The sequence below is a fragment of the Vanacampus margaritifer genome, chromosome 7, assembly GCF_051991255.1.
Source record: "Vanacampus margaritifer isolate UIUO_Vmar chromosome 7, RoL_Vmar_1.0, whole genome shotgun sequence".
In the NCBI taxonomy this organism is placed as follows: domain Eukaryota; kingdom Metazoa; phylum Chordata; class Actinopteri; order Syngnathiformes; family Syngnathidae; genus Vanacampus; species Vanacampus margaritifer.
The window spans coordinates 22,020,421-22,047,135 of record NC_135438.1 but is presented as its reverse complement, the minus strand read 5'-3'; the positions used below and the strand labels follow the sequence as shown (position 1 = coordinate 22,047,135).

Genomic DNA, 26,715 nt, shown 5'->3' with positions numbered 1-26,715 from the left:
TTTTTCATGCAAAACACTGGAAAGTATGCATGGTGATTTCTTCACAGTATTTTTTGAAATCCTGTTTTTGTTTTATGAGCTGCAAGCCCAAATAATGTAAAGATAAACAAATAAATACTTGAAATCACTTAAATTGTTGGTCCTGAATCTATAATCTATGAAAGTGTTACTTTTTGAATGTATGGAAATTAGAAATTATTCAACTTTTCAAGGATATTCAAATTTATTGACGAGCACCTGTAAACCATCTTATGTTACTATATGAAATACACACAGGCTATGATGGGGTGGGGGTGTAAATTTGGCTTAAAAAAAATAATCTGGTTGAATGCTTTTAATGCTGCAAAATCAGCAAGGTTTTTCTTATGGATCTAGGTTCGAATTCACTCCACTTACTCTTAGTAGTCCCCTCGGTGTCTGCTGAAAAGCCACAGCGGAATGTGTGTGCGTGTGTTTATAACGGGACAACACGACAATTGCCATAGATGTTTACAGCCTATAATTAGCCTTGATTAGAACTCAATGACGTCGCAATGAAGTCTAAAAGTAAAAAAAAATTTTTTTAAAAAAAATCAGCACAACTTTGGCAATGAGTTGTGCACAGAGTGAATGCTGGTAAATTAACTTTTTAAATTAAAAGACGCACACTCACCCATGCTGAGAAGTTTGGTAAAACAAAACGTATGTAACTAGAGGCATATTTTCGTAATTTGAAAAGGTTGTAAAACGGGTCATTCTTAACTCAAAGTTCCACTGTATTTAAAAATGTCATTCAAATGTTTAAATGAAATGTAACCAAAAGGAAATATTTTAACAGAGTTGTTCAAGCTTCAATGCAAGTGTATTTGCATATTTGACTGCTATAGAAAGTATACTTTTCGTAGTCGAGTAGCCTAGCCAACATGTTGCTGACGCAGGCTGTCCTGTTATTGCTCAGGTTAAAATCCGGTGTGACGTTAGCACTTTCCACGTGTTTGTCAACGGCGACCACATGAAAGATCCCCAACACCAAGTGGACGAGCTACGACACATCACGGAGATAAACGTTTTCGTTCACGCGTTGGTCAAGGAGATGGACATCAAAATGGAAACGGTTCCTCCGTCGCGCTAAGCGACCACTCTCTCATGCCACATACACACCTTCTGTGACTTCTGTTGATAGCAAAGCAGAGCTTTTTTTGCCGTTGCATTTAATTGTATAGTACCGTGTTTTGAATGTATGCTCCGCCTTCTTGTCCCGATTGCCCATCTCCATCTGTCTCAATTAATTTTATTTGATTTGTTTATGGAATCCCAATGGTGTGATTAAAAAAAAAAACATTTCAATGAATAAATGTGCAGGCAATTTATTGTCTGAATGAGGTTTCCATAGCGACGCAATGTCGCTATTTGTCGCCATGTGAATGGAGTTTAAGTCTATAGGTGGGAGCTTGAGTCTCACTGAGTTGGGGTTGACCGCAGACTCAATTTCAAATGGTCCAATGAAGTGTGGGTACAGCTCTTCTACACTGTATTGTTATACATTGCTTTCTCAATATATTATACGTGTTTAAATGTGTTTGTATTTTTTAAACGTGTGCTTAAAGACTGTTTTAAAAAGTACTTTAAATGTTACTAAAACATGCCTGGGGTGTTAAAAAAAATATTATTTCTGTATAGCAGATTTTTATTTATCGTGTAGAAGGGGGTCTACAATGCTGGAATATAACCTCCTGTGTATGACAATGGTGAAGCGTACTGGTGCAAAATGAAGGTTTTTTTTTTTTATTCCTTTCCTTGTTCCATTTGACACACCGTAAGAGCTACCCTATACCGTAAACAAACAAATAAACATAAATAGAAGTCCTTAAAAGTTATCAAATACACCGTTCAACACAACTTTTAGTTATACATATGAAAAGTTAGCTAAAACCGAAAGCCGAAAGAAAGCACTTAGGATAAGCTATCATAAGCTTCACTTTAATGGAAAATAACATACAAAAAAAATAAATCTTTTTCACAAGTAATTAATTCATGTCATGAACAATCACAATAAAACAAGCAAAACCACACAAAGACCTTGCCCCCATTCCAGCTAGGTGCTTAGACAGCAATAACGTAAATCGGCGTTTCAGTCAGCAACACGTTGAATCACGGACCTTTTTCTGTTCAAGTCTTTAGTTGTAAAGACTAGTGATGGCAAAATCGAAACTGTGTTTTGGTACGTACCGGACCACAGGCGGGACTTGTGATTTGAATCGCGTTCCTAAATCTGCCTCAGAATCAGGATGTCACATGACAGTTGCCTTTCTCGTGCCATTACGCCTCCAAACGTCACATTAAGTGAACATGTTATCCCTTTTCTAAAAATAAATATCAGCATTGCACTATATTAAAATGTCTTATACAGTATCTAAAATAAATCCAACCTAAGTATACTTCGTAAAATTATCCTGGCTGCTGCTACAATGACTTACCTAATAAAATGTCATCAATACCATTCTTGTATGCTGAAGTTGGTCCAGTGGTAATGCACCCGCACAATGGGCTGAGAATAATATTGCAGGTAACCTCAGTTCGATTCCCCATCCTGGCAGCATGTTTTTGCAGGTCATTCTTTTTCCTCTTTAATACTTTCTGTCAAAACTTAAGATGCCCTGTCGCAATTTTTTTTTAAGCCTTTGAAATGTAGCCTACAGGTTTTTGATTAAATGTGATAGTACTGGGGGTTTCATCAAAGTATTTAGGTCATGAGGAGAGACAAAATTAAAAACAAAGTATCGGCAACAAAAATCTCATTTGTACTTCTATACTTATTTTGACGGGGTGGAGGGTTATTCAGTTTTTGTTTACCATAATATTATTTCTTTAAATTATGGCATCCATTACAATTACAGAATAGGCCGATTGCCAGTTGTGTAAATTAGGTGATGACAGACAGCCAATAGTTAATTTCCTTACTGGGGAGTTGGCAACACTGCTCTACTGTTTGATTGTAATATTTTACAACTGGCCACCTGATGTCGCTGTGGTGATGTTTCAAACGTTCCAAAAGATTGATTGTTTTTGTGAATCAGTTGTTCCAAATGATGTGATCGTTTCAATGTTCCATTTCTGTTATCTCTAGTAAAGACCTCTCTAGTAGATAGCACTTCCTGGACTGCTGGAAGTGTGCCAAAATTAAAGAACATAATGTAAAAAATACGACAGAAAATAAGAGAAGGGTCTTGCTGCATACCATGGGTGAGTGGAGCTCTATCGAAAACACGTGACCTCCAATTTTGTCTTTTTTTCTTTTCTTCACTATGCCTAAACTTAACTATAACACTAAACATAATCATAATCTTAACTCAAACTAATGTTAAGTGGTAGTATTTGTATTTTTTAGAATATTTCACTGTTTTAACCAAGACGGCTGTTGGCGCTTTCCTCACCACCTGAACACGTGACCCCCACTTGAACATAAAACCGAATGGCGAATGTAGCGTAATTGCAGACTGCAGTACGTCGTGTGTAATACGCTTCACGTTGGTTTGTCTGAACAATTAAATAAAGTGGATGGAATCTGATTTATATTGTGATGGAAATATTAAATAACAGAAGCACTAGCATCGGCAGTTGAGGTGGGTGCTGAATAAATACTGTACATCATTCTGTACTCTGCAGGCAGCTCCAGTTCACAACACCTGTTATTTGTTATTGAACATCTTTGTAGATCGGTATCATTAACCGCTCTTGCAAATGCAAGCATTTTAAAACTTAAGGCTCAAATGCAAGTACTTGAAAATTTAGGAATAACTCACAATTAAGTACTCCTAACTTTTTATTTAGGTGTAAACAAATGAATAACGCGTCACGTGCAATTGAAAACAAGTTTGAGGATAACACCCAGTGGCGATATAGTATAATAATACACAAAAAAATGTCATTTTTTTAGAGAAAATTACCTGAAGTCACGTGTCTCCGGTAGAGGTCTCGTGTTTCCGGTAGAAGTCATCTGTTTCCGGTGGAGCAGGTAGCCCCCAAGGACCACAGGAACTGTCGGTGGGCATGTTCTAAAAATAACTCACCAGTTAATTCTATTAATTGTAAAAGAACATTTGATTATTACAGTCAACTTCACTCAAAATCATTACTTTCACAACATACCAGCAATCAAAATGGCGAAGAAGTCAGTTTTTAGCAAACAAAGAAACACCGTAGTCACTGTTTCATGAAACATAAAATACACACATATAACAATATTTCCCCGTCACTGAATAAAATCTGGCTATGCCCCTGACTAAACAGCAGTTGCTATCACGCCTGACTATCTCAACAAACTGTGAATACATTGTTATAGTTTAGTGAAAGATGGAATAACCGCACAAGACTTGCCTTGTCTGTCAGCTGGGAAGAAGTAAAAACTTGGCTATGAGTATGTTAATGACCAGGTCATGGGATGACTCTTTTACAGAAATACCATATAAAACATTTTATTTTGTAAAAAAAGAGAGATTGGGCAATTTAGGGAATAACCAGTCATACAAATATTTCCAGAAGGCATTAACAACTATGCAATCGTAAAATAAATGTTGTCAATGTCTTCATCACAAAATAAATAGTTGTGGTCCAAATTGAAACGCTTTCTTAAAAACTCAGAAGAAGGGTACACTCTATTAAAAATGTTATAGTGAATTTTCTTTGCTTTGGGGGAATTGGAAATTGAAAGTACTTGGATCGTACTTCTTTTTTTTAGAAAAATTGTAAGATTGAAATTCTGTTGGGTTCACCTTGCTTTGAAACAAATTAGACGAGGCAGATATAGTTATTCCTACTTCCTCCGTCAGCAATTTACATGCGGGGCGGGGGGAGGGAGAGAGAGAGAGAGAGAAGAGAGAGAGAGAGAGAGAGAGAGAGAGAGAGAGAGAGAGAGAGATTTGTACGGTGCAGCGTGCGCGCGCCTCACCTTCCAGCATCGCGCGTGCTCCGCCACTGTGGATAACGTGCGTCATTTGCGTTAACATGGACGGTTGCCTTCGCTGAATACGTGTTATTAATTAAAAACGTTACTTTGTGGACGCTATAATTCCACGTCTGGGACAGTGTGGATCCCGCCGCCACATCCACCCCCCCACGCTCTCTGGAGGGGATTAGAAACACAAACCCGCTCGATAGGTAAGGTCTTTAACGCTCATTAACAAGACTGAATAACAACTAGTCAGTTGGAACCTTAAATAGATTGTGTTAAAATAAAATAAAAAATAATTGCGTGTAGGTTAAATTGTTTTAAAGTCCTGCCTCAATTCTGTCCCGCACACATTAAACGGGGCTGATTACTGTGTCTATCGAACAAAAAGGTAAAGAAGAAATAAAACAGCAACGCCTTTCTTTTTGGATGTTGTTTCCTAAAAGTGAAAGTAAAGTAGCCTAGTACCAATAGGCAAGACGGGCATATTCCTTTGAGGTTTCCTCAGCACAGCAGCCAAACCATTAGGTGTCAATTGCGTCCCAACAAATGTTTGGATACTGTATATTACTCAACAAAGTGTAGCCTATATTATTAGTTACATAGTAGACAGCAAAGCTACCTCAGACCTACCACAATCAATAAATATAGTATCATGGAAGTTTTTATACTATGCAGTGAGTGATTAAGTACACTGCCACTCAGGGATAATGCAGGCGAAAAAGGGCTACCACTGCACCACTGCTCAACTTCACAAGTTTAAAAATACATGTTTAGATCAACCGAGTCATATGATGAAAGCAATGTAGTCATAGGGATGATGGCATGTTTATTTGAGGATTTCTAAGCTGGAAGATGGGTGGTGCTGAGAGAACTGGAGAGTTGGGAGAAAGGTGAACCTAATAGTAAGGCTTAGGATGTTTCACTGCTGACAGGAATAAGCTTAAGAAAAAAACATTGCACTTTCTCCAAAAGTAAGCAACTTCTTTATTCAGCAACTTCCAAGGAATTAATGACTACACAAATAAATCAGTCAGTGACAAATCAATAGCTTTATTCAGTGACCAACGGTACCCTGAGCTCACACACACTCTCATGCACTTTATTGGACTATTGCTCGGAATATTTTGCTGCATCATTCCTCCCTGAACCAGGCAACCTTTATTATTGCTACTGAATGTGCTCAAATTGTGTGTGTACATTATTTTTTTTACGGTGCAAGCAGTGTGTATGCACGTCTTTGTGTAGTGTTTATGTGCAATAACCAAATTTAGAATTAAAATAAGCAGTGAGACTTCTGCATGAGCCGCCAAGTTCTAAAGGCCTTGCCAGGCTTTATTCATTTATGATGTTATTTTTAGGCTCGGATGCATTTTTGATGCAATTGCATTTATCAAGTTTAATACCCAATGACGGCTCTGGGTGTGCCTATCATCTTTTGCATGGAACTGCATCTAAATATGAATTCACAGAGAAACAATTCAGTAAGAACAGTAGCATTGTTATTGATTATCAAAACAAGCTTAGCCAAGTGCAAAATATGAGAGGGGAAGATGGATAAGATGGAAATAGGTCTATTTTGGCATGCTGTTGTTGGTGTAAATATGAAGTATTTCTTGTACTGTATGTGTAGCACGGTCGAACATGCAGTGCAGCGAAAAGGTTCTGGTATTGGTGCAGGTTTCCTTAGTTCGGACTTTTCTGTTGTTCTTTCGGTTATATACGGCCCGAACACATGCATGTTTGCTTCAGTCTTGCAGAGAGTATAAGTGGTATTTTGCATACAGCGCACGACAGCCAGCAATTACTATTAGTTGTTAAGGGTCCCGTCTTGGCAAGGGCCGATATTAGATTCTGTTGGTATGATAATCGTGAACAAAAATATTGCTGTATCACTATTTTAAAATTAAAGCTCTGATATATATATATATATATATATATATATATATATATATATATATATTTTTTTTTTAGGTATTTGGGGAAATCAAAACTTTTTTTTTCATTGAACAGTGTCAAAAGAAAAGTGTAGACTATATAAACCCTAACCCACAGCCCCAACAGAGGAAAGGCATCCACAGTGTTTACAGAGTGTCTCTCACATCTTCCTCCCTCCCTCCCTCCCTCATTCCTCTGTGTGTAACTACTCACCCACCCCTAACCTCATCGCTCACTGAAAAGGTGAAAACAAAAGTTAATTGGAGGCAAGTAACTACAAAGGGGCACCTCATTCACTCAACTCTACAAGCAGCCAATCATATTGTGCCCTGCTTAGAAGTCTTGTAAAAAAAAAAAAAAAAAGAGAAGAAGAGCTCATAACTGGTGACAGCTAATAGCAGTTATTGAAACCTTGACTTTTTAAAACCTCATTAAATCATAAAAGCGGTAATCGGCCCATGCTTAGTGTCATCAGGCAAGTCCAGGCAAGTTTCATTAATTTTTAGCTGTTGTTGTGGTTGTTATTATTATTATAATATTTTTTTTACAATAATTCTGATACACACTTTACTTTTGTCAGCTTGTTCTTCATTACACCTGCACAAAATAGAATGGCAAAACTCATGTTCCAACGAGGGTGTGTGCCTATTTGTGCCTAGGTCCCTTTCTTGAGTTGTACGCATGATGAAGGCATACAATAAGGTAGCAGCATTCCCTTGTTGGTGTTCATTTTAACATTAGCATTCCAAGTCCACAGCCAGGGAGAATGTCTTTTCTTTTATTTTAATACTTTTCGTCAACTGTTTTAAAAGTGCTTTACTGGCATCAAGATAACTTTTTACAGCCTATGTGGAACAGTGAAAACCCAAACGTACAGTTTATTGTGTCTCTTAGTCTCTCTATATCAGTGGTGTCAAAGTCCGGTCCTGCATGTTTTAGAGGTTTCCCACGTTCAGCACAGCTGATTCATATTTTCTAAAACATGCAGGACTCAGGCCCTCGAGAACAGGATCTTGACACATGTGCTCTATATAGTGAATAATTCTTCTAGATTTGTTTTTAATTAAATATATACTCAACAAAAATATAAACTTCTCCCACATACACAATATCATAATTTCTCTCAAATATTGATTGATTGAAATGTTTATTTGGAATATTTCAACATTATTTCAATACATGAATAAGTGACAATACTTAACGAAAGAAAGAAAAATCAAAAGAAAACAGGCAATAGAAAAAAATCAATGACTATTCAAAAAGGAGTGAGAAGTAAAACTTTAGTCCCACCCCTTCTCCTTAAGTAAACAACATAACTTCCGTCCTTTTCTTACACACAATATATGAATTAATACATATAAACATACATCCATAGCCTAATACATTAGTTTAACACCAGATGTACAGTACAGTTCCACCTATAAATCTACTACTTCAGTCTATTTACACAATATAAATGTTTAAAAAAAGAAAAAGAAAACAGTCAAATATTGATCACAAACCAGTCTAAATCTGTGATAGTGAGCGCTTCTCCTTTGCCAAGATAATCCATTCCACCTCACAGGTGTGCCATATCAAAATGCTGATTAGACACCATGATTAGTGCACAGGTGTGCCTTAGGCCCTGTTCAGACGGAAGCAAAGCCAGCTTCGTTCCTCAAACAAATCTCGTACACACAGAAGCATTTCAAGACTTGCGTGTGTCCAAAAGAAGACACTGAGGACGTTTAATGGCTGTAATGTATATGCCAAGTCTGGAGTGGCGCTGTAGCGCAGTGTTGTGGAGGAGATCTTTTCCTCCGCGTGTTCGTTTTCTTTCGGGTAGTGAGAATGTTGGTTATCTGAATACAGGCTGGAGATCGATGAACAGTTCCTTCGAAGCTTTTATTTCTACAGAATATTCCGGGCACAAGTGAGTTACAGACAATGGCTGTAGCCTCTCACAAGTGTGAAGATTACAGAGGATTTACAATATTCTTATACTATCTTGAAGGGCAGTACCACATAGTTTCCAGTAAACAGTTCAACCGGAGTTGACCGGCCATGAGATAAACTCAAGTACCTCATTCAAACACAGACAATTGCCCATTTGAGGAATAGAGGAGGTTTTTCCAGTCATGACTGCACCTGGCAGAAATTGTGATAACACTCTCAAAGATACATCCGCAGAACAAAGCTCTACTGAGGAAATAAGGAAATTAAAACAGTTATGACTAAATCTGGGCAGAAGACCCTCTTCAGCAGCCACAGGGAGTTGACGGAAAGCGTAGAAGAAGAATCATCCAACTTTATTGCAATCTATAGAACAAACATGGCTTTGCATGTATCAAAACAACATGAAAAAGACGAACAAAGGAGAAGGGACAATGGCAGGTGATTCAAGTACAACATTGCTTGTTGAACGTGGGAAAAAAGGAGCAAAATATTTGGCTGCAAAAGCATAAGCAAGCTAAGGAGGCTGCGCAAAATGACTACGACACGGCTATCCGCCATTGTTGTTGACACACTGACTGAATTGTCTCATACGTCATCAATGTGCGACAATGCGTCATCGAGCTGCGACCATTATGTCATCACTGGAGAAATATCCTGCTTATGGCGTCCAGACGGATGCGTACGGGGCGCGTTTTAAAATCTTTCCATTCGGGAGCCCGGTTTCAAGCTCTGAAACAGCGCCATCGTGTGGACAAACGGCCTGAGCATAAAAAAAATAAACTTGTGAGGATACATTGAAACTGGCTTTCGTGTGGACGGGGCCTTAGACTGCCCACAATAAAAGGGCACTTTGAAAGGTGCAGTTTTGTTTTATTGGAGGGGTCTGGGGACTTAGAAAAACGTCAGTAACCCCCCCCCCCCCCCTTTCTTCTTTGAGTTCATCTCATTAAAAAATGTGAGCAAAAACAAAATTGTTGCATTTATATTTTTGTTGAGTAAACATGCTTGAAGATTATTGCTTCAATAATGTGCAACCCCTGCTGATTGTCACTTTGCCTGAACCAGTTGTGGCCTTCAGACTATTGTCCACTTTGACAGGTGTGGTCATTTCAATTCAGTGTTTTGTTTTTCAAAAAATATATACTGTAAGGAGATTATCCTATGCCTGTTGCCTTTCTCAACTGTGGGAGATAATAAACAGTCACAATAGAAAAAGTCTGCATTGGGAAGGAGAGACAGAACAAGGAGAGACATAGGGTGGCACTGGCACAGATGAAGAGAACATTAACTTGATGATTACATAATACAAAGCCAAATCAACCAGAGCCTAAAATCTTGCAAAAACGAGTGCACAAAGACCGGACAGTGACATTCCAAAAATCGTTGAATGACAAACAACCCTGGTTACATCATCATGTAACTATGATTATGAGTACTGATGGTGTTTTGTGCCTTCACTGCTCTATAAATACTTTAAGACAAGGACATTTGCACAAGTCCAGAGTTGACCCAACTTTTGTCAAAACAATTTAAGAAACTGGTAAAAATCATGTGAAAATTGTTGTATACATAAGAAATAATATTGCCACAAGTTGACTGTTCCAAATGCTACATATGAAAAAAGGCTAGTAGCACTTGAAGGCTAATTAATAAACTAATTACACAACAATATCTACCAATCAAAACATTGAAAATGTAGCTTTCTCTTCACGACTCAATTGTGACGGCATTCCTTCCTCAACTGTGATTAAAACCTGAGATATTAAATACAGAGAAATTCCAATTGAGCAAGTTGCAATGGTAGTTTGAAACAAAGACAGCACCATATTGAATATTGAATAACTTTTTTTCTCTTTTTGTGTGTGTGACTTATTCTTTGCAATCTCATATATTATGTCTCCCTCCTTCCACTCTCAGTCTCTGTCCTAGTCTGTGCGCTGACATGCTTGTAAATTGTTGGCAAAGTGGAGCGGCCGCATTATCCGAATACATTATTGATGTGTGCAGCCCGTGACTAAGACACACCCACATTCAAACACAAAAGCGCTCAAACTCATAAAACTGACATTCACAAAAAACAAAAACATAATTAGTCACATACAGCATGGCTCTTTGTGTGCAAATGTGAATATTTGTTGTGTGCACTTTACAGGTCACATTTTATTTCATCGTAATATGTCACATTCACACACAAATACAGTATGTTAAACAATGGGACAATGCACGGTGGGATACATACAAGTTCACCAGGAACTCCTAAACCGCCTGTAAATCTGTTTTTTCTACATATAACCTTGTGTCAGTGTTAATGTTTCTGTACTGTAGTAAACCAGTTAGCACGTTAGCTAAATTAGCATGACATGATACATAAAGTAATTTAAAACATGGTGGTTTTAACGCCACAAGTAACATATATAACCACATATAACCTTATTTATTACAGGCGGTTTAGGAGTTTCTGGTGAACTTGTATCCATGAGTATTGCCTTTATCCAACAAAGCTCTCCTCCATTTGTTTTTTTAATGTCTGTATTTTATTTTACAATACAACCTTTTACAATGCCAATACTTGTTTTACAATGTCAATATTTGTTTCAACGTCAATGCAGCTTTTTCCACAAAGACATTTTTTTTTTCCAATACCAAATCTTATTGTCAGTGTTGAGGCTCCATAGATGAGATGATGGCCAAAAAGATCAATGTTAGTCAAATTTAACCAGAGTGACTTCCTCCATACATTTTGTTAGTCTCCTATATTTCTTTTTGCAAACTCAAAAATGTGCCTTCTTATTTTAGCTGAAAGTAGCAGCTTTCTTTGGGTCACTCTTCCTTAAAGACCAGCTCGAACAAGTTCACGATTTATTGTGGTCCTCTGGACAGATACTCCAGCATCTGCGTGTTACCTTTGATCTATATTCTGCCGCTCTGATTAAGCACCCCCTTGCCTGGTCCGTGAGCTTTGGTGGTTTGCTATGACGCCATATTATTTACATTTGATTGTGATGGATTTAAAGTGACTGTGTGATCTTTAGCGCCATCTAGTGGTGAACTAATGATTCATTCAATTTAAATACCCATTATTGATTTAAAAAATATGCACAAAAAAAAGTTCTATCACATCAACATACATAAAAAAATAATAATTGTAGTTCTAGTAGTCACTAATGATATTACATGGCTGGAGCCTCACCTTACAAGAGGCTGACATGTTTCACCGCAATCTTCCTGCTATGGATGCCCAACAACTTAGAACGTAGAGTGTTAGACCAAAATGGGCCGCTTACCTTCCACAGCTGGAGCCTGCAGGTGGTCGTCGCTGAGTGATTCAGGCTCCCACCGCTTGTCACCTTCTGCTTTGCTCTCGCAAGCTTTTACTAGCTTTTTAAAAAAAAATTAAAACGTCTTCCGCTAGCCGCCCTTGTTAGCAACTTCAGCCTATGGCTCCGACTAACTCCCACTAGCTGCTCTTGTTAGCTGCTCTTGTTAGCTGCTCTGGCTGTCTCGCTTGGTCTTTCGGCGTCACTCACTGGGCTTGACGCTGGCTGCCAAGTTGTCGTCGATTGCCAAGATACTCGTTACCTCAAGTAAAATAAGAATTGGTCGTAGGCTTGCAAAATGTGGTCTCTGAGCCACCGTAATGTGGGTGCTTCAAAATGCATGCGCTTCAGCTGTATTCTATGATCTAGTGGTCAACTATTACACATTGTCACTTTAATGGTGGTCTGGGATTGATTGGTCTTGGATTCAGATTTAGATTTTTTTTTTTTTGCAACCCAACCCTGATCTGAAAACTTTGCCTCCGACTTGTTTGGGGAGTTCCTTGCTCTTCATGGCTGTGCTCGGATGGTTGTTGCTCTTGCTTTGGTGTAGCAGCCTCTCCGAATTTTCTGAAAATGGTTATGCAACACTTAGATTGCACTTAAATGGGCTTTTTTTTTTTTAAAGAAAAAAAAAATTGTACTTTTGAATGTAATTTGATGCATCAGAGTTTTTTAGGAGCTTTATAACAAAAGGGGGTTAATACATAATGCACAAGCCAATTTTTTTTAATTTAAAACTCTTATACAGTATGTATTGTATGTATGTATTTTACTTTAAAACTTGTGCAGATCTATCATATAAAATTCAGATTAGAACAACATTTTAATTGTAAAGAAATGCAAGACAAGATAAAGATTGATTCGAGTGAGAGCTACAGGAAAGAAAAGTCTGGAGTCAGTATTTGACAGTTGGGCTGATGGGACATTTCCCGGGGCTTTGCAAGGTCCTCATTAAATATGGATGCTGTTTGGAGCTGGGGCAAGTGGGACTCAACAAACAGCACAAAGAGCCCAGCCTGGCAGGACCATCATGCTTTTTTTTCTCTCGCCTGTCTCTTGAGCTGTCTCCAAATTCTTGATTCTTTTTTCACTCCTTGTCTCTTTTATTCTTTGACTGCTCGACTATCCCACTCTTTCTACTTTTCTCTCTGCTGAGCTGTTGGTCTTTTTATTTGCATTCTCGTCACTGTTTCTTGCTGCTTCTTCCAACTGTGTGATGCTGCCCTAATAAGCTCTCTCTCTCTCCCTCAATGCATTTGGCCACTTTTCCCCCCTCTCCTTCTGTGTAAGCATAAAGCATTTGAGTAGGGATATTTTCAGGGAAGTGCTTCTGTTTTGCAGCAGCATGCAGTAAGTGCTGTAATCACATGAGGAGACAGCTTTCTTTTGTAAGTGATGTTTGTATGCTTGTGATTGACTATATTAAGCTAGTAATAGCCTATTCTAAATTAGAGCACGTTGACAACGCGGCCGGTGTTCACACACTTCACAATTATCGAATTACCAATCAATTTTACAGAATATGACTGGAACATCCAATGTCTAATTCAGAATATTGCTTTCTGAGAAATGGAAAAAGTTCATTCTAAAATGCTGACATATTTTGAGTGTTGCTCAAATCATGTTAATAATGGTTATAATAGGCGGTAATAGTACACATAAAGAATGAAAGGCTTGGACTACTTCACCTGTCACCTTTTAATTCCTATATTTGTTTTTCTTTCATGACTTTGTGTTTGTCATTAGGTAGCCTAATGAAGACTCGTCCTCCTCAGCAGAATGATGGATGGAGAAATAGCAGGATGGGACTTTAAGTGGCGCCCACATGGAGCCCTGACAGAAAGGGCTAAGAGCAGGTGCGTGCTGCTCTGTGAATCTGAAACCATTTGTAGGTGTATATAAAAAGACTCAAGTCAAGATTAGACGATTAGGAGAATGTGCAATAAATACTGTGTGGGGCAGACAGTGAGAGGGACGTGTTTAGTGAACCACAGACACTGTCTGTGATACCATTGAACTTACAGTAGTTCGGTGCCCTAATCAGACCTCTGAGGTTCAAGAGAAGATCATTCTAATCTGGCTAAGCGTGGGTGACGCACAAAGTCCCTGCACCTGCAGACGGACAGTACTTTGTAATCTCATTTGGCTGCACTGTGACTTTGATGTATTCAGAATACATCATATAATGTATTTTTTTCTGGTTTTAACAAGTAGTATGCAAGGTTCAAAATAACTTATTTTAGGAGCAATTTTGCTAATCAATTACCGGTACTCCATTTGAGGAGCAATATTAGTTTCCGGTTTATTCCAGCGACCTGAAGCAAGGGTTTTATTAAACAATAAACAATAACAAGATGGTGGTTGAATGTAGCGCTGCAGATATTGAATATTTCAGTATTCGAGTATCCTATCGAAAATTTCTATAAAATAATCGTGTATTCGAGTAAGTGATTTTCGTTGCTTAATGCATTTCAGTTTATAACAACCAATTGGTTTCTTTTTTTAATAATTTTTCTATAAGCAATCGATTCTATGTCTTAAATTCAAGCTGTGTATAGAGGCAAAATTAATTTTATTGTCTCGAAACATTTTCAATGGGGCAATTTCAAACATACTCTAAAAATGGATTGGTTAAAAATAAGCTCATATTGGTCAGACATTGACCATTCCAGATGGTTACGGGCATACCAATTTTATTGGTTAGCCAAACAACCAATAAAATTGGTTACAATAGAAAGTAAGTCTAGATAGATCACTTGGGAATATATTTATTGTATCAATTTATTGTATTCTAAATGTATTTATTATTATGTGATTACTATATAGTGTTTAAAAATGGTAATTTGTGTCTAGATAAATCACTCTAAGTGTGACCCGCTCAATGGCCTAGTGGTAGAGTGTCTACTCTGAGACTGAGAGGTTGTGCGTTTAATCCCTGGCCGGGTCATACCATAGACTATAAAAATGGGACCTGTTTGCCTCACTGCTTGACACTTAGCATTAAAGGTGCATTGTGCCGTTTAAAAAGGAAATATTGAAGCTTTTTCTACATCATGCATGCTCCACCAATGCCCAGATGAGTACGAAGAGCCCTGACTGTTTTGCTCTGACTGCACCTATCAGCTTTTATCTTCCCTTTATAGTAGAGTGTGCGGACCCTCACACTCCACAGTTTCTTTGCGGAGGGGAAGGGTGGAGTGGTGGAGGGTGATGTCATGTGCGCCTCCGCGGACTAGCGGGCATGTGGCGTGCACTTAAGATTGTGCACATACTCGCATGTGCACCATGATTCCCGAGCGCGGCCCCTGCTGCTTCTCACCGCTACCTCAGGGAATGGGTCAAATGCAGAGAACAAATTTCGGCACACTTAGGTGGGTGTGACAATCAGTGGTACTTTTTTCGTGAATCCCGTGACCCGCAGGGTTCCCGAAAAATGTCAGCCTCTAACACAGATTAACCAATATCTTGGTCAGAATGATCAATTTGTCGGTTGGCCCACTCACCAATATATATTGGTTGAAAACACCTACCATTCTAAAGTGGTTGTTTTAACCAAAGGACACATAACTACCAGCTAGATTGGTCAAATGTAACCTTTTTTTTTGGGCGGGGGGGGGGGGGGTAATTTTGACCTATCTGTTTTTAGGGTGCAAATATAATTTTAAACTTGAATATAGCATTGCTTGTATCAAAAGCATGAAGGCATTAAATACAAAAAGCAGATAACAGCCTTTGTGCATCTTTATTGGCAAAGGTAGAATTTTAGCATGCAACATAATCGAGTAGAATCATGGCTCGACCTGTGTTAGGGCAGAAAGCAACCAGCTAGCAAATTAGTATGACAAATATAGAGATAAAATAAGACAACAGCTGCATAGTTAGCACACCCTCGAAGACCAGAAATTAAGTTTGTCACTACATCTACAAATGCAATTCTATCGTACAAAGCGAAAGCCATATATCAACAACAACCAGTATTACCGCTGGCTTCTCTAGGCCTGAGCTGATCTTAGATGGACTGACGCAAAGTAATTAAGTGTGCTGTGCTCTGACGAATCCACATTTCAAATTGCTTTGGAACATCATAAACAGAGTGTCATTCAGGACAAAAAATAAATATGAAAAGGACACTTGTCACATTACCTTTCAAGTGCTTATATGAGCTTCTGTACTGTATCTGTCTGTATCCGCCGCCATGCTTGCTTATGATCCGACGGCATGTATTTCTTCAACTGCAAATGTCGTTTTTCTCTGCTATATTTATCCTTTTCTATTTACGTATTTGAACAACTCGTGCAGGGCTTGTTTATTGATAGCCTCATAATTTATTTTGTCATTGCATGTTTTGCGTACAGCATTCTGTAATTTAAGAATTAATAAAAAATGCTTGACATCATTATTACGTGTTGTCAGGAGTTCAGCAAGGTTTCCAATGATACGAACCTTTCGAAAATGGGATAAAGACCAAAAAAGAACTTCACTCAAAAATGTATTTTTATTTAATTTTTTTTTTTTCGCTCTGCTACGTACCGGCTAAGATCCGTCAAATGGATGCCCTTCTGGGGGGCAAATGGGCGCGGGTTATGCAAATTAGGGCGCCGCGGCGTAACACGTGATTGGTTTGGGCCGAGTACAGCCATTGATGAGTGCTACTAGATAGCGTTGAGGTCATTTTTCTGCCACTAGATGGCATAATTGCATTTGAAAAACATTGGTGACAAGCTCGGTGCATTTTTCTTTTCAAGAGCTATGTAATCTTTAACATGAAGTAACTTGTGAAATTCTGCAAATTTTTCAAATTGTAAAATACAACCCAGTCTGTCAGGCGATTAACATTTTTTATCAAATAGTGACAGGATTTTAAATTAATTAATATAATTAATCAATTTTAATCTCATATCTGCTAAAAGTCCCCAAATAAAGAATTTATTGACTACACCAAGAAGAGAAGATTTGAAATCCACATTTCTATCGTTGAACTGTGCTTCATAAATGAAATCCAAAAGAAAATGTTTAAGCACATCAACAAACCAATTAGGCCAGGCATTATTTCAAAAGATCATCTAATAATAATAATAATCAGTCTAATAATATCTGTGGTGGTTTTTGAGCTTAACTAACAAACTGGTAATCAGGAAAAGTTAGAGTTTAGAAGGAGAGGTTAACACAAATCTAAAGCTACAATATCTGGGTCATATCAACTCAATCCCAAAAGAGGAATTTAGGCTACAGTAACAACTCCTCAAATCAAAAACCCACCCCAAGCTCGGCTACAGGATCTGACAACAGACAACTAACGCTATGTGTCTTTGAGTTAGTTGCTCAGACAAACAAGCTTGTTTAGTAATGTTTACATTCAGAGTCTTAAATGATAAGTCAGGCTGGAGCTGCTTTTTTCTTTTTTACAAAAGATACAAATCACTGCGTTCTTGTTAATAGTCCCATCTTAGTTCTTTTTAACTACTAGCACTACCGGAATTTTAAATCAACTAGATCTCCCAGAGCCGTCATTTTGAACTTGGTTATGGTTATTACTCGCTGTTTTGAGTAGCTAATAAAACCCCTCTCTTGCTTTTCTGAGGCAGACGGGTATAAACTTTTACTATACCTTGAACGGCCAGAGGGGGCTGGTCTTGTTTGGAATTGCTGTCTGGAACTCCCGAGTGATCCAGCAAACCAGACTCCCAGTCAGTTTTGTCTCAGAATGAAGCAGGAAAGTTTCCTCTGTAGTATATTTATTCGCCATGGTGATCTAGCTTGTAGCCTCCGTGCTGAATGGCAGTTGCGGCAGCAACTACGGAAGCCCAGCGGCGCAATCCCGTGGGTCCCGGCGACGTGAAAGATATACAGTACATTGAAAAGAATAGAACTGTCAAAATAATGGCTCTGGGAGATCTAAGTCACCAGAGAGGTGAAATAAACACAATAGCCAGTATAACCTGTTCACAATCATCGACTTAATCAGGTTGCTACAGAAATCTTTTTTTTTTTTAACTTTCACTTGATTGCAGTATTATTGATGCAATGAGTTTTCCCTTCAGTTTGGCAATGGTGCAATTCAAGAAAACCTTTATTTCCTTAATAACAAAGTCATCATTCTTAAATAAGTTTATTTTTTTTTGTAGAATAATCCCTATTGGCAGGATGGTGGAATAGTATTTAACACATCTGCCTCACAATGTTCAAATCTCTGTTGAAACATCTCTGTTTCCGGTTTCCTCCAATATTCCAAAGTCGTGCTTATTAGGTTATATAAAGACTAAATTGTCTTTAGGTATGAATGTCCGTGTTAATTGTTGTTTATCTTTATGTGCCTGCCTGTTGACTGCCGACCCATTCCCAGCCTCTCGCCTAAAAACAACCTTACTAAGAACAAGTGGTATGGAAAACTGATGTATGGAAAATCCGTATTGGAGGCCTACTCTACAAGACTTTGATCAACATTCAAGAAATATTAATTTAAGAAAAAATGTCATGCTCAGGAATAGAGTCAATTGTCACTGAAAATCCATTATGCCAGGAAAACTGTGAGGGTATTTTTCTTCTCTTGTTTTCATTTCCATGACAATATCAATTGGTGGTACTCTAAATGTATTATGTTTGGCAGATCATTATGGGATTATTCTAGTGGCTAAATAATGTGATCTCAAGCAACCGTGGTAAAACACATTTTGTGTCTGTGTAACCAGAGAAGGAAGTAAGTGAAGAATGGTCAAGAAATGCCAGTGAATGCCATCCATGGCTAAGATGAAACGGAAAAAACAGACTGTCAGAGGCAAAAGAGGATATTTAAGACACACGGATGGATCATGTGCTGATGACACAAGATCCCAATGGAGACATTCTCAGCTGTGTCACTTAGCATTATCATTCCCAAGCCTTTGCCTCCTTAACCGGTTCTCATGATATTTTCATTTTATGTCCTCCTTTCTTCTCTGCTTTTGTCTCTGTAAACTGGCAAAGCATCCTCTCCTTTCCCGCCTCATCCGTTTGTTCCCTCTAATGGATGGTGCTAATGCCCATCATCAGCAAAGCACGTCTGCCAAAGATTGCTTCCTGCAGCTGTGGGATACACCACAGCCTACATGATCCATCTCGTCATCCATCATTTCAGTCCTTTTCAAAAAATGCTGATTATAAAGTACTTTTCATGAGTTTATCATGTTGTGAAACAAACCAGCATCTTAATGTTTTTGATGATCCAGTTCTTTTTTCAGGGTGTCTTGTATAAAAACAACAGTCTTATGCTTCCGACTTGACATGAATCAGTAACACTGTATCATATTTGTGATTTTAGCAAACTTGACCTCTCCTCAGGTAAATGGAACTGCAGGACAGGAGTCGCTCCCCGTCCCGCAGGACCAGCAGGGTCGAGCAGGTGGTGGGAAGATGGTTGAGACGTTCCCGAGAGTTGGGCAGCAGGTCTCACTCGTTGAGCAGGTACAAATTTGGCCGCTAAATTGGATATCTGAAGTATGTTCCCAACCAGTTGTTCCAGTACAATAGTGAGGTACATGTTAGGGCTGGGCGGTAAATCAATATTAAAATGTGTTGTGGTAGTCACGTGATCAACATCAATAAAAAAAATTGATAAAATGTTAGATTCAAAAATCAGGAAGAAAACCCTCGCAAGCCGGGATGCAGGCGGAGGGTACAGGATGTAACTCATGATGGCAGCAGAATTAATTCAGAAGTCTACAAAACCATTTTGTCTAGCAATTTAAAGAGAAATGTATCCAGACTAATCAGGAGTAGTTTAAAAAAGATAAGACTATGACCCAAAACACACTGCCAACACAGCAAAGAAACTTCATCAGGAAGAAAAAGTGGAAGGTGTTAGAGTGGCCAAGTCAGTCGCTGGACCTAAACCCAATAGAGCATGCATTTTACCTCCTGAAGCAAAAAACACCCAGAAACAAACAAGAACTGAAAGAGGCTGCAGTAAAGGCCTGGAAAAACATTTCAAATAAGGAGTGCAACAGTCTGGTGAAGTCAGTGAGTCGCAGGCTTGATGTTGTTTAGTGGTTCATGCCACCAAATATTAAATGCTATTCACTTTAAGTAGATTTATGAATGCCTGTTCCAATACTTTTGCCCATTTGAAATGTTGGTGGCTTCAAACAATAAGGTACTCTTCCCTGAGTTATTTCACACATCTAGAAGTAAATATCTGGAAACTGGAAATTCTATGCTTTTGTCTCATATTCATCTTTTGATCTGAAACCTAAAACCTGGCCATTCCAATACTTTCGGAAGGGACTGTGAGATCCTGATCCTCTTGGAGGTTTCAGCATTGATCATCTCTCTTTTCTACTGCTATTAATGAATCCTTTTCAAGGGAAACGTTTTAACAACAGTTGTTAAGTTAGAAAGTAACCAGCGAAGATTGGTAAATTAGCAAGAATCTAACTGAACAGGCAAAAGGACAAACAATTAAGTGCGTTCACTGCAAAGTAATGACGTATGACGACAAGCGATATAGAAAATGGATGGATAGATACAATGTATGGTCACCGTACTAAAATAATTACATAAGTCTTTTTTTTTTTCAGAAAACACACACAAAAAACTCAAACAAAAATTGATTAGATTAATTATTAATAATTTCATTTCAAGGGTAGAATTGGATGATCTGTTGAACCAAAGATGTAGCTAATTTTATTAGAGGTGGTCGGCATCATGGGGAGATGTTAAAGGCAAAAAAAGAAAAAGAAAAGAAAAATTGTCAAATTAATTTCATTCATTGGAGCATTTTTGGCAAAATCACTTTTATCATTTTACTCGAATGCATAATAAAAAAAATCTGAGATGAGGAAAAGATTTTCTGATTTCATTGACCATGTATCTAGCCTCTAGTTGTGAGTGACTTCTTAAACAGGACATAGTGAAGTGAGTAAAAGGTAGAAGAGGCGTTGAGAAGCAGGCCAAGCAGTGTTCAAAGTCAAAGGTATCCAAATGCTGATTTTAGTAATAGTAGTTAGTACTCACATTCTCCCACATAAATGACGTGTCAGACGCTTTATATCACAACTTGTGAAAAATAAAACGTGGACAAATCCACATTCTGCAATAATGTGATTTTTAAATAGTATGTTTTTTTTTTACTATAATTAATATATATTACTTTAAAATACGGCATTAGTGACTTTCCACCAGTTGCATATTTGTTGATGGAACATAAAGATAAAGAAAGTGTTGATGTGAGGGACCTCATTTACAATTTAACAGCACAAGACCCAAAAAGGGCAACCAGTAGTAAACTAACTATGACTCTTTACTGACCTCTTCGCAGAGACCGAGTTGCAATAGATGGGAGACCAACAGAATCCATTAGCACAGATCAGAGGAACTATCCCTTCCGTCTGAATGTTTTGATCCAGCAGGACCCAAAGCTCAAATCTCATGGCCTCACTCTTTCCTCCGAGACACCTATCTTGGTACAAGAAGTCACCCAAGGTAAGACAAGAAATGTGAAATGTGTCTCTTTTGCTCTTTGTGCACAGATTCAATTGTGTTCACGGTACAAGGACTATACAACGCACACCATCAATGATTTCCGAAAACAAAAGAATTTAGTGTTCAGTGTTGTATTGTTGACGTTATTGTTGTCATACAAATTACTACTTAAAACAGGTCGTACTTCCTATATTTCTCCGGTGAGATGATAGAACATCAGTTTGTGTGGATAACACATCATATTTTGCTACACTATTAGGCACCATATAATCCCCCATATATGCGAGTACCAGGATATTGTATGCATCCAGGTGGTCCTGCAGATGGCCGGCTCGTCCCTGGCGACCAGCTTGTGAAGATCAATAATGTTGCTGTCGATGACCTGACCCCTGAACAAGCTGCTGAAATTATCAGGTCTACACTTTCACTGACAATTTCATTCAACCACTACACACAACACATATGACCAAATTCAAATTGAACTATGTCCTTATTCATAATAATAGTTACCATCTCCTCTCCCTTTTTTCCCCATAGAGAGTGTCAAGATTTTTTGTCTGTGACTATACTAAGAACAATGCTGGTAAGTCACAGTATCTCACCAATTTCATACACAACACGTCTTTGTGAACAACGGGCAGTGTTATTGAACTTTGTAAATGTAATGTGAGACTGCTTCTGGCTTTAAACCGCATGTTTAGAGCGAGATTGTCACAGATACTGAAGGGAAGGTAACCAATAGCACAAATAAATGATTTGGCATCGGCATGTAGACTATACATAACTTGCATGAACTCTTTTACTGCCAAACGTTATCCAAAAAAACACCCCTGCAGGGCCAGCCGATTTTGAGCAGAATATTGTGTGCTATGGCTACATAAACATGGTGGATACAATATGAAAGATTGGATTCCATTTATTCTGTCCATGTTTCTACCTTAACCTGTTCTTCAGTAATCACCATTTCAAAATAATTCTAATGACATCAGGCGAAAATGGAAAAAATAAGGAGAAAACAAGCTTTTTGTGAAAATATACATTTTCTGCAAAACAGTGACTTTGACACTAATATTTTTTGATTAGTTACGCTCTGTAAATTAGATTTAATGTGACAAACGCTTTGATCATTCACGTCATCCAAATGTTCTATTTCCTAAAATCCGCCATGTCATGTAATTTGATACAGGTGAGCCCATTGAAAAGAGATACAATGCTGCCATCTGCTGGCCATAGTTAGTGGGTGTTTTGTGATTTTTCCAGCCCATTCACAAAGTACCGCTGCACAAGAAGTTGCACTGCCCATTGAGAAAAAAAAACGGAGTTAACGTTAATGGATGTTATTGGCGGTATACAGTGGCCGTTTCCTCAACGTCAATCGATGTTTTTGGCAGTGAAAGAGTTAATGAAACCACCATTTCTAGCCGGGCCAAACCGCGGTCAATGGCAGCCTGTCCAGACCCACTTTCTGTTTTTCAAGAAAGTGGGTGTGGCTTGGCAGGCTAATCACAAACATGTTGTTTATGTATGGCCATGTTTTTCTTGGCCAGGAACTGACAGATGCTTAGGGCTTTGTGATCAGGTATGGTATCATGGTGAAGCAGCCGTGTGTGTCCAATTTTCGCACACTAAACAAAATAAACACCACAGGATGACTGATTTTCTTTGTGGATGTGCTATTTAAAGTTAAAGTTAAAGTACCACTGATTGTCACACCCACCTAAGTGGGTTGAAATTCTTTCTCCGCATTTGACCCATCCCCTGAAGGAGCGGTGAGCAGCAGCAGGTGCCGCGCTCTTTGATTATCTGGCCCAGACTTGAAGATGAAAATGTGTCAGTTGCAGTTACTATATCTTGTGTGACACAAGCCCTTGAACCTTTCTGACATACCTTGTATACTGTATGTATGTGTCCCTTTACGTATACAGTACACATGCAATGTACAAGGTTCAGATGTATGTTCTTATTAGCAACAAACCTATAAATCATCACGTCATCAAGGATTTCGTTTGAGTATCATACTGCACAACTCTCCTGTCACCAAGGTCCTACCTTTAAATCCCTCAAAATTGTGGTGATGTGACGTCTTCGTCTGTGTGTATGAGTATGTGGGTTGTATGTGTGTGTTGGTGCGAAGGGGTCTAAGCTTCGCACTTCAATCAGCAACCCAGTAGCTTTTTTTTTTTTCCACTGGTGAAGGGGGATCACTAAATAAACAGGATTGAGCCTCAATAACTCTCCTCCATGCTTCTGCTGATAGAAGCAACTCTGATCTCATTTAATTCTATGTAATACACAGCTATATGCATTCTGAGTATTCATGGGCATGTTATGCTAAATATTAAATTTAAACTGAATTAAATATATTTAATTTTAATTAATTGAAAACCAGCAAAATCATTCTAACTTGTGTCTGTGTTCTGAGGTTGGTGAGTTCAAATCATGGCCCGGCCTTCTCAAGCTTGTGTTCATTTTCTAAGGACACTCTGGCTTCTTCCCCATTCCAAAAACATGCATGTTAAGTTAATTAAGGACATTGCGCATAGCAGTGTATGGGAATGGTTGTTTGTCTATAGTGATTGACCGGCGACCAGTCTTGGGTGTACCTCACCACCTGGGCTTCAGCACAATCACAATGCACAAATACCATAGAAAATGGAAGGATATCAATGGAATGGCTTCACCATGGCAATATGTGTGTGTAGTATAATCACAATGGCAATTGCCTCACCAGCGGTTCTCAACTGAATGTACAACTGATGTACACAACTGCTGCATGCCTACGTTGAAGAAAATGGCTTGCCTCTAAACTGTGTTTAGTTACTCAAAGTACACATCCTGCATAATGTGGACTTGCATTAGATCAACTGCTGATAAAATTATGAGAATATTCCGCCAACGTTTTAGTGCCTTGCATATCTTCCAGGGCCCCAAGTCATCATTTATCACACCCGAGAAGAGGGCCAAGCTCAAGTCTAATCCCATAAAAGTTCGCTTTGCTGAGGAGGTGGAGGTCAATGGGCACTCTCAGGTTAGTGTTAAAACAATATCCAGTTACTGTACTTCGACACACTCGCTTTTTTGACAGTGTTGGTTTTCAGTGCAGCGCTTTCACACATCTGCATGACATAGTGCTGACATCTGGTCATGTGAAATGTTTCTCTTGGGACCGAAACTATATGGGCAATTTCAGAGCATACTTTAAACACCTGGCTGACAAATATCACAGTTGGTGGTCATATGGACAGACCCCCATTGGATCTATTTCTTAGCACTCTTATTGCATTTCAGATTGACATACTAATAGTATAGTGCAAGATGTAGTAAGTGGTTCAAATACACCTGTAAATTAAAAAAATGTATTTGTGAAAATGTGCTATGAAACATACTTGGTTGTACGATGTGCCTTTCTGCACGTAAAATAAGTGATGCATTATTATTATTTATTTACTTTTTTTAATCACACAAGCCTGGCTCTGGCTGCTCCCATTATGTTACCGGATGTGAAATTAGCTGGATGGGATAAACCACCAAGGCTGGAGTGCCCATTACTAATCCCAGAGAAAATGCAAGTTGATATTTGCCTCATCTCCCTATAATGGCTGTGATTAACATGCAGGACTAGACATGTTAGAGAGAGAGATTTGTGGAGAACAGAAAGACAGAGTAGGTGCTATGACCAACTTAAATACAACAATGGCTGGCAATTATTTATATAATTGCACTGCCATAATGAAATTATCAAAGCGAGATAGATAAAATGAAGTCAGATTTACATGCGGGTACGGGAGGAAAGCGAAACAGCTTTCATCAAGTAATAACCTGCAGTCTGTCCGAATCTTAAAGGTAAAATACAGTGGATATTAAAAGTCTACATTTCCCTGTTCTGTCCCTGCTGTTGTGAATTGATTGTTCAAATATGAGGCCAAGACAACTCACCTGTTTCCACCATTAATGTGACCTTTCAACTATACAACTCAACTTGGCATTTGATGTCATGAGTAGACTTTTAATATCCACTACATTATGGAAAATTGACTGCTTACCCATCAAGGGCATTTTTACTCACCCAAGTAATTAATTTTATGAGCTACCTATTGCTCCAAAAAAATTCCCAGGTGTTTTAATAACAGTCTGTGATACTTTAGCCAAAATACCCGATTGATCAAAAATTATACTTTCCCCACCCTATATCATGTTCCGCTAAAATTACCCCACTTTTAAGGCTGGCTCTGTATAATGCAAGCAAGCGACCCGTCTCGTGCAATCAAGTGGCTACATCCTCATATGATTTTGGGCTGTACAAGTGTGGGCATTGTTACTAGGGGTGTGCCAAAAAATCAATTCTCATAAGAATCGTGATTCTCATTTAGTACGATTCAGAATCGATTTCAAATGTCCCAAAATCGATTTTCTTAAAATTATTTTATACTGTCTTCTCTTTGTTTTTGTGTGCCTTTATTGGGAGTGCATGTTGTACCCGATTTGGCCACTTAGGGGCAGTGTGGTTCCACGCGGTCTGATACACAGTTAAGTTGTAGCCACATTAGAGAGTAAAAGGAAAAAGTCATGAAAAAAATTCTCAACTTTTAGATATATTTGAACAAAAAGTGGCACATCCAAAATTATTTGTGTCTTTCTCCTCAAAAATCAATAGAAAAGCCTTTATTGGCTATTACAGCAAATAAAACGCATCCCATATTTGCTGATCAGATTTTTGCATGACTCGGCTGATATTTTTGCCCATTCAGCTTTAGCAATGAGCTTTTCTTGTCATCACCCTGATCTTTAGTTCCCTCTACAGATTTTCAACTGAATTCAAGTCTGGACTGTCTGGGCCACTGCAAAACGTTACTATTTTTGTTCGCAAATCATTTCTTAACCATTTTTGCTGTGTGTTTTGGGATTTTGTCATGCTAAAATGTCCATATATTCAAAATTGGTCGGGGTTATGAATAATTTCAAGCTTGACTATTAAGTGCCCAATCTTGGTCAGGTGTCCCTTTTTTTCACAAATCCAAGGTGGCAACCCTATTGTTAATTGGCCCACAACCTCATCCTCTGGTGAGGGCTTTCTGGTTGTTCCAAAGCCAAGACATAAAACAAGGCTCGAAATAAGTGGTTTAAAAATTTGGATTTTAA

General features: G+C 38.4%; 1 protein-coding gene across 2 annotated transcripts in view; it reads left to right on the top strand.

Moving 5' to 3' along the window:
- Positions 1–4,902: 4,902 nt before the first annotated feature.
- frmpd1a (FERM and PDZ domain containing 1a) overlaps positions 4,903–26,715 on the top strand; it is a 35,933-nt gene continuing 14,120 nt past the window's right edge. The window contains exons 1-7 of one of the 2 annotated variants that reach the window (XM_077571673.1): positions 4,903–5,136; positions 13,867–13,976; positions 19,418–19,560; positions 21,413–21,576; positions 21,888–21,990; positions 22,114–22,159; positions 24,500–24,604. In XM_077571673.1, coding sequence (XP_077427799.1) covers positions 19,442–19,560; positions 21,413–21,576; positions 21,888–21,990; positions 22,114–22,159; positions 24,500–24,604 — 537 coding nt within the window. In that variant the 5' untranslated portion in view covers positions 4,903–5,136; positions 13,867–13,976; positions 19,418–19,441. The remainder of the gene's footprint in view (positions 5,137–13,866; positions 13,977–19,417; positions 19,561–21,412; positions 21,577–21,887; positions 21,991–22,113; positions 22,160–24,499; positions 24,605–26,715) is intronic. The other variant, XM_077571672.1, reaches the window with a different exon arrangement.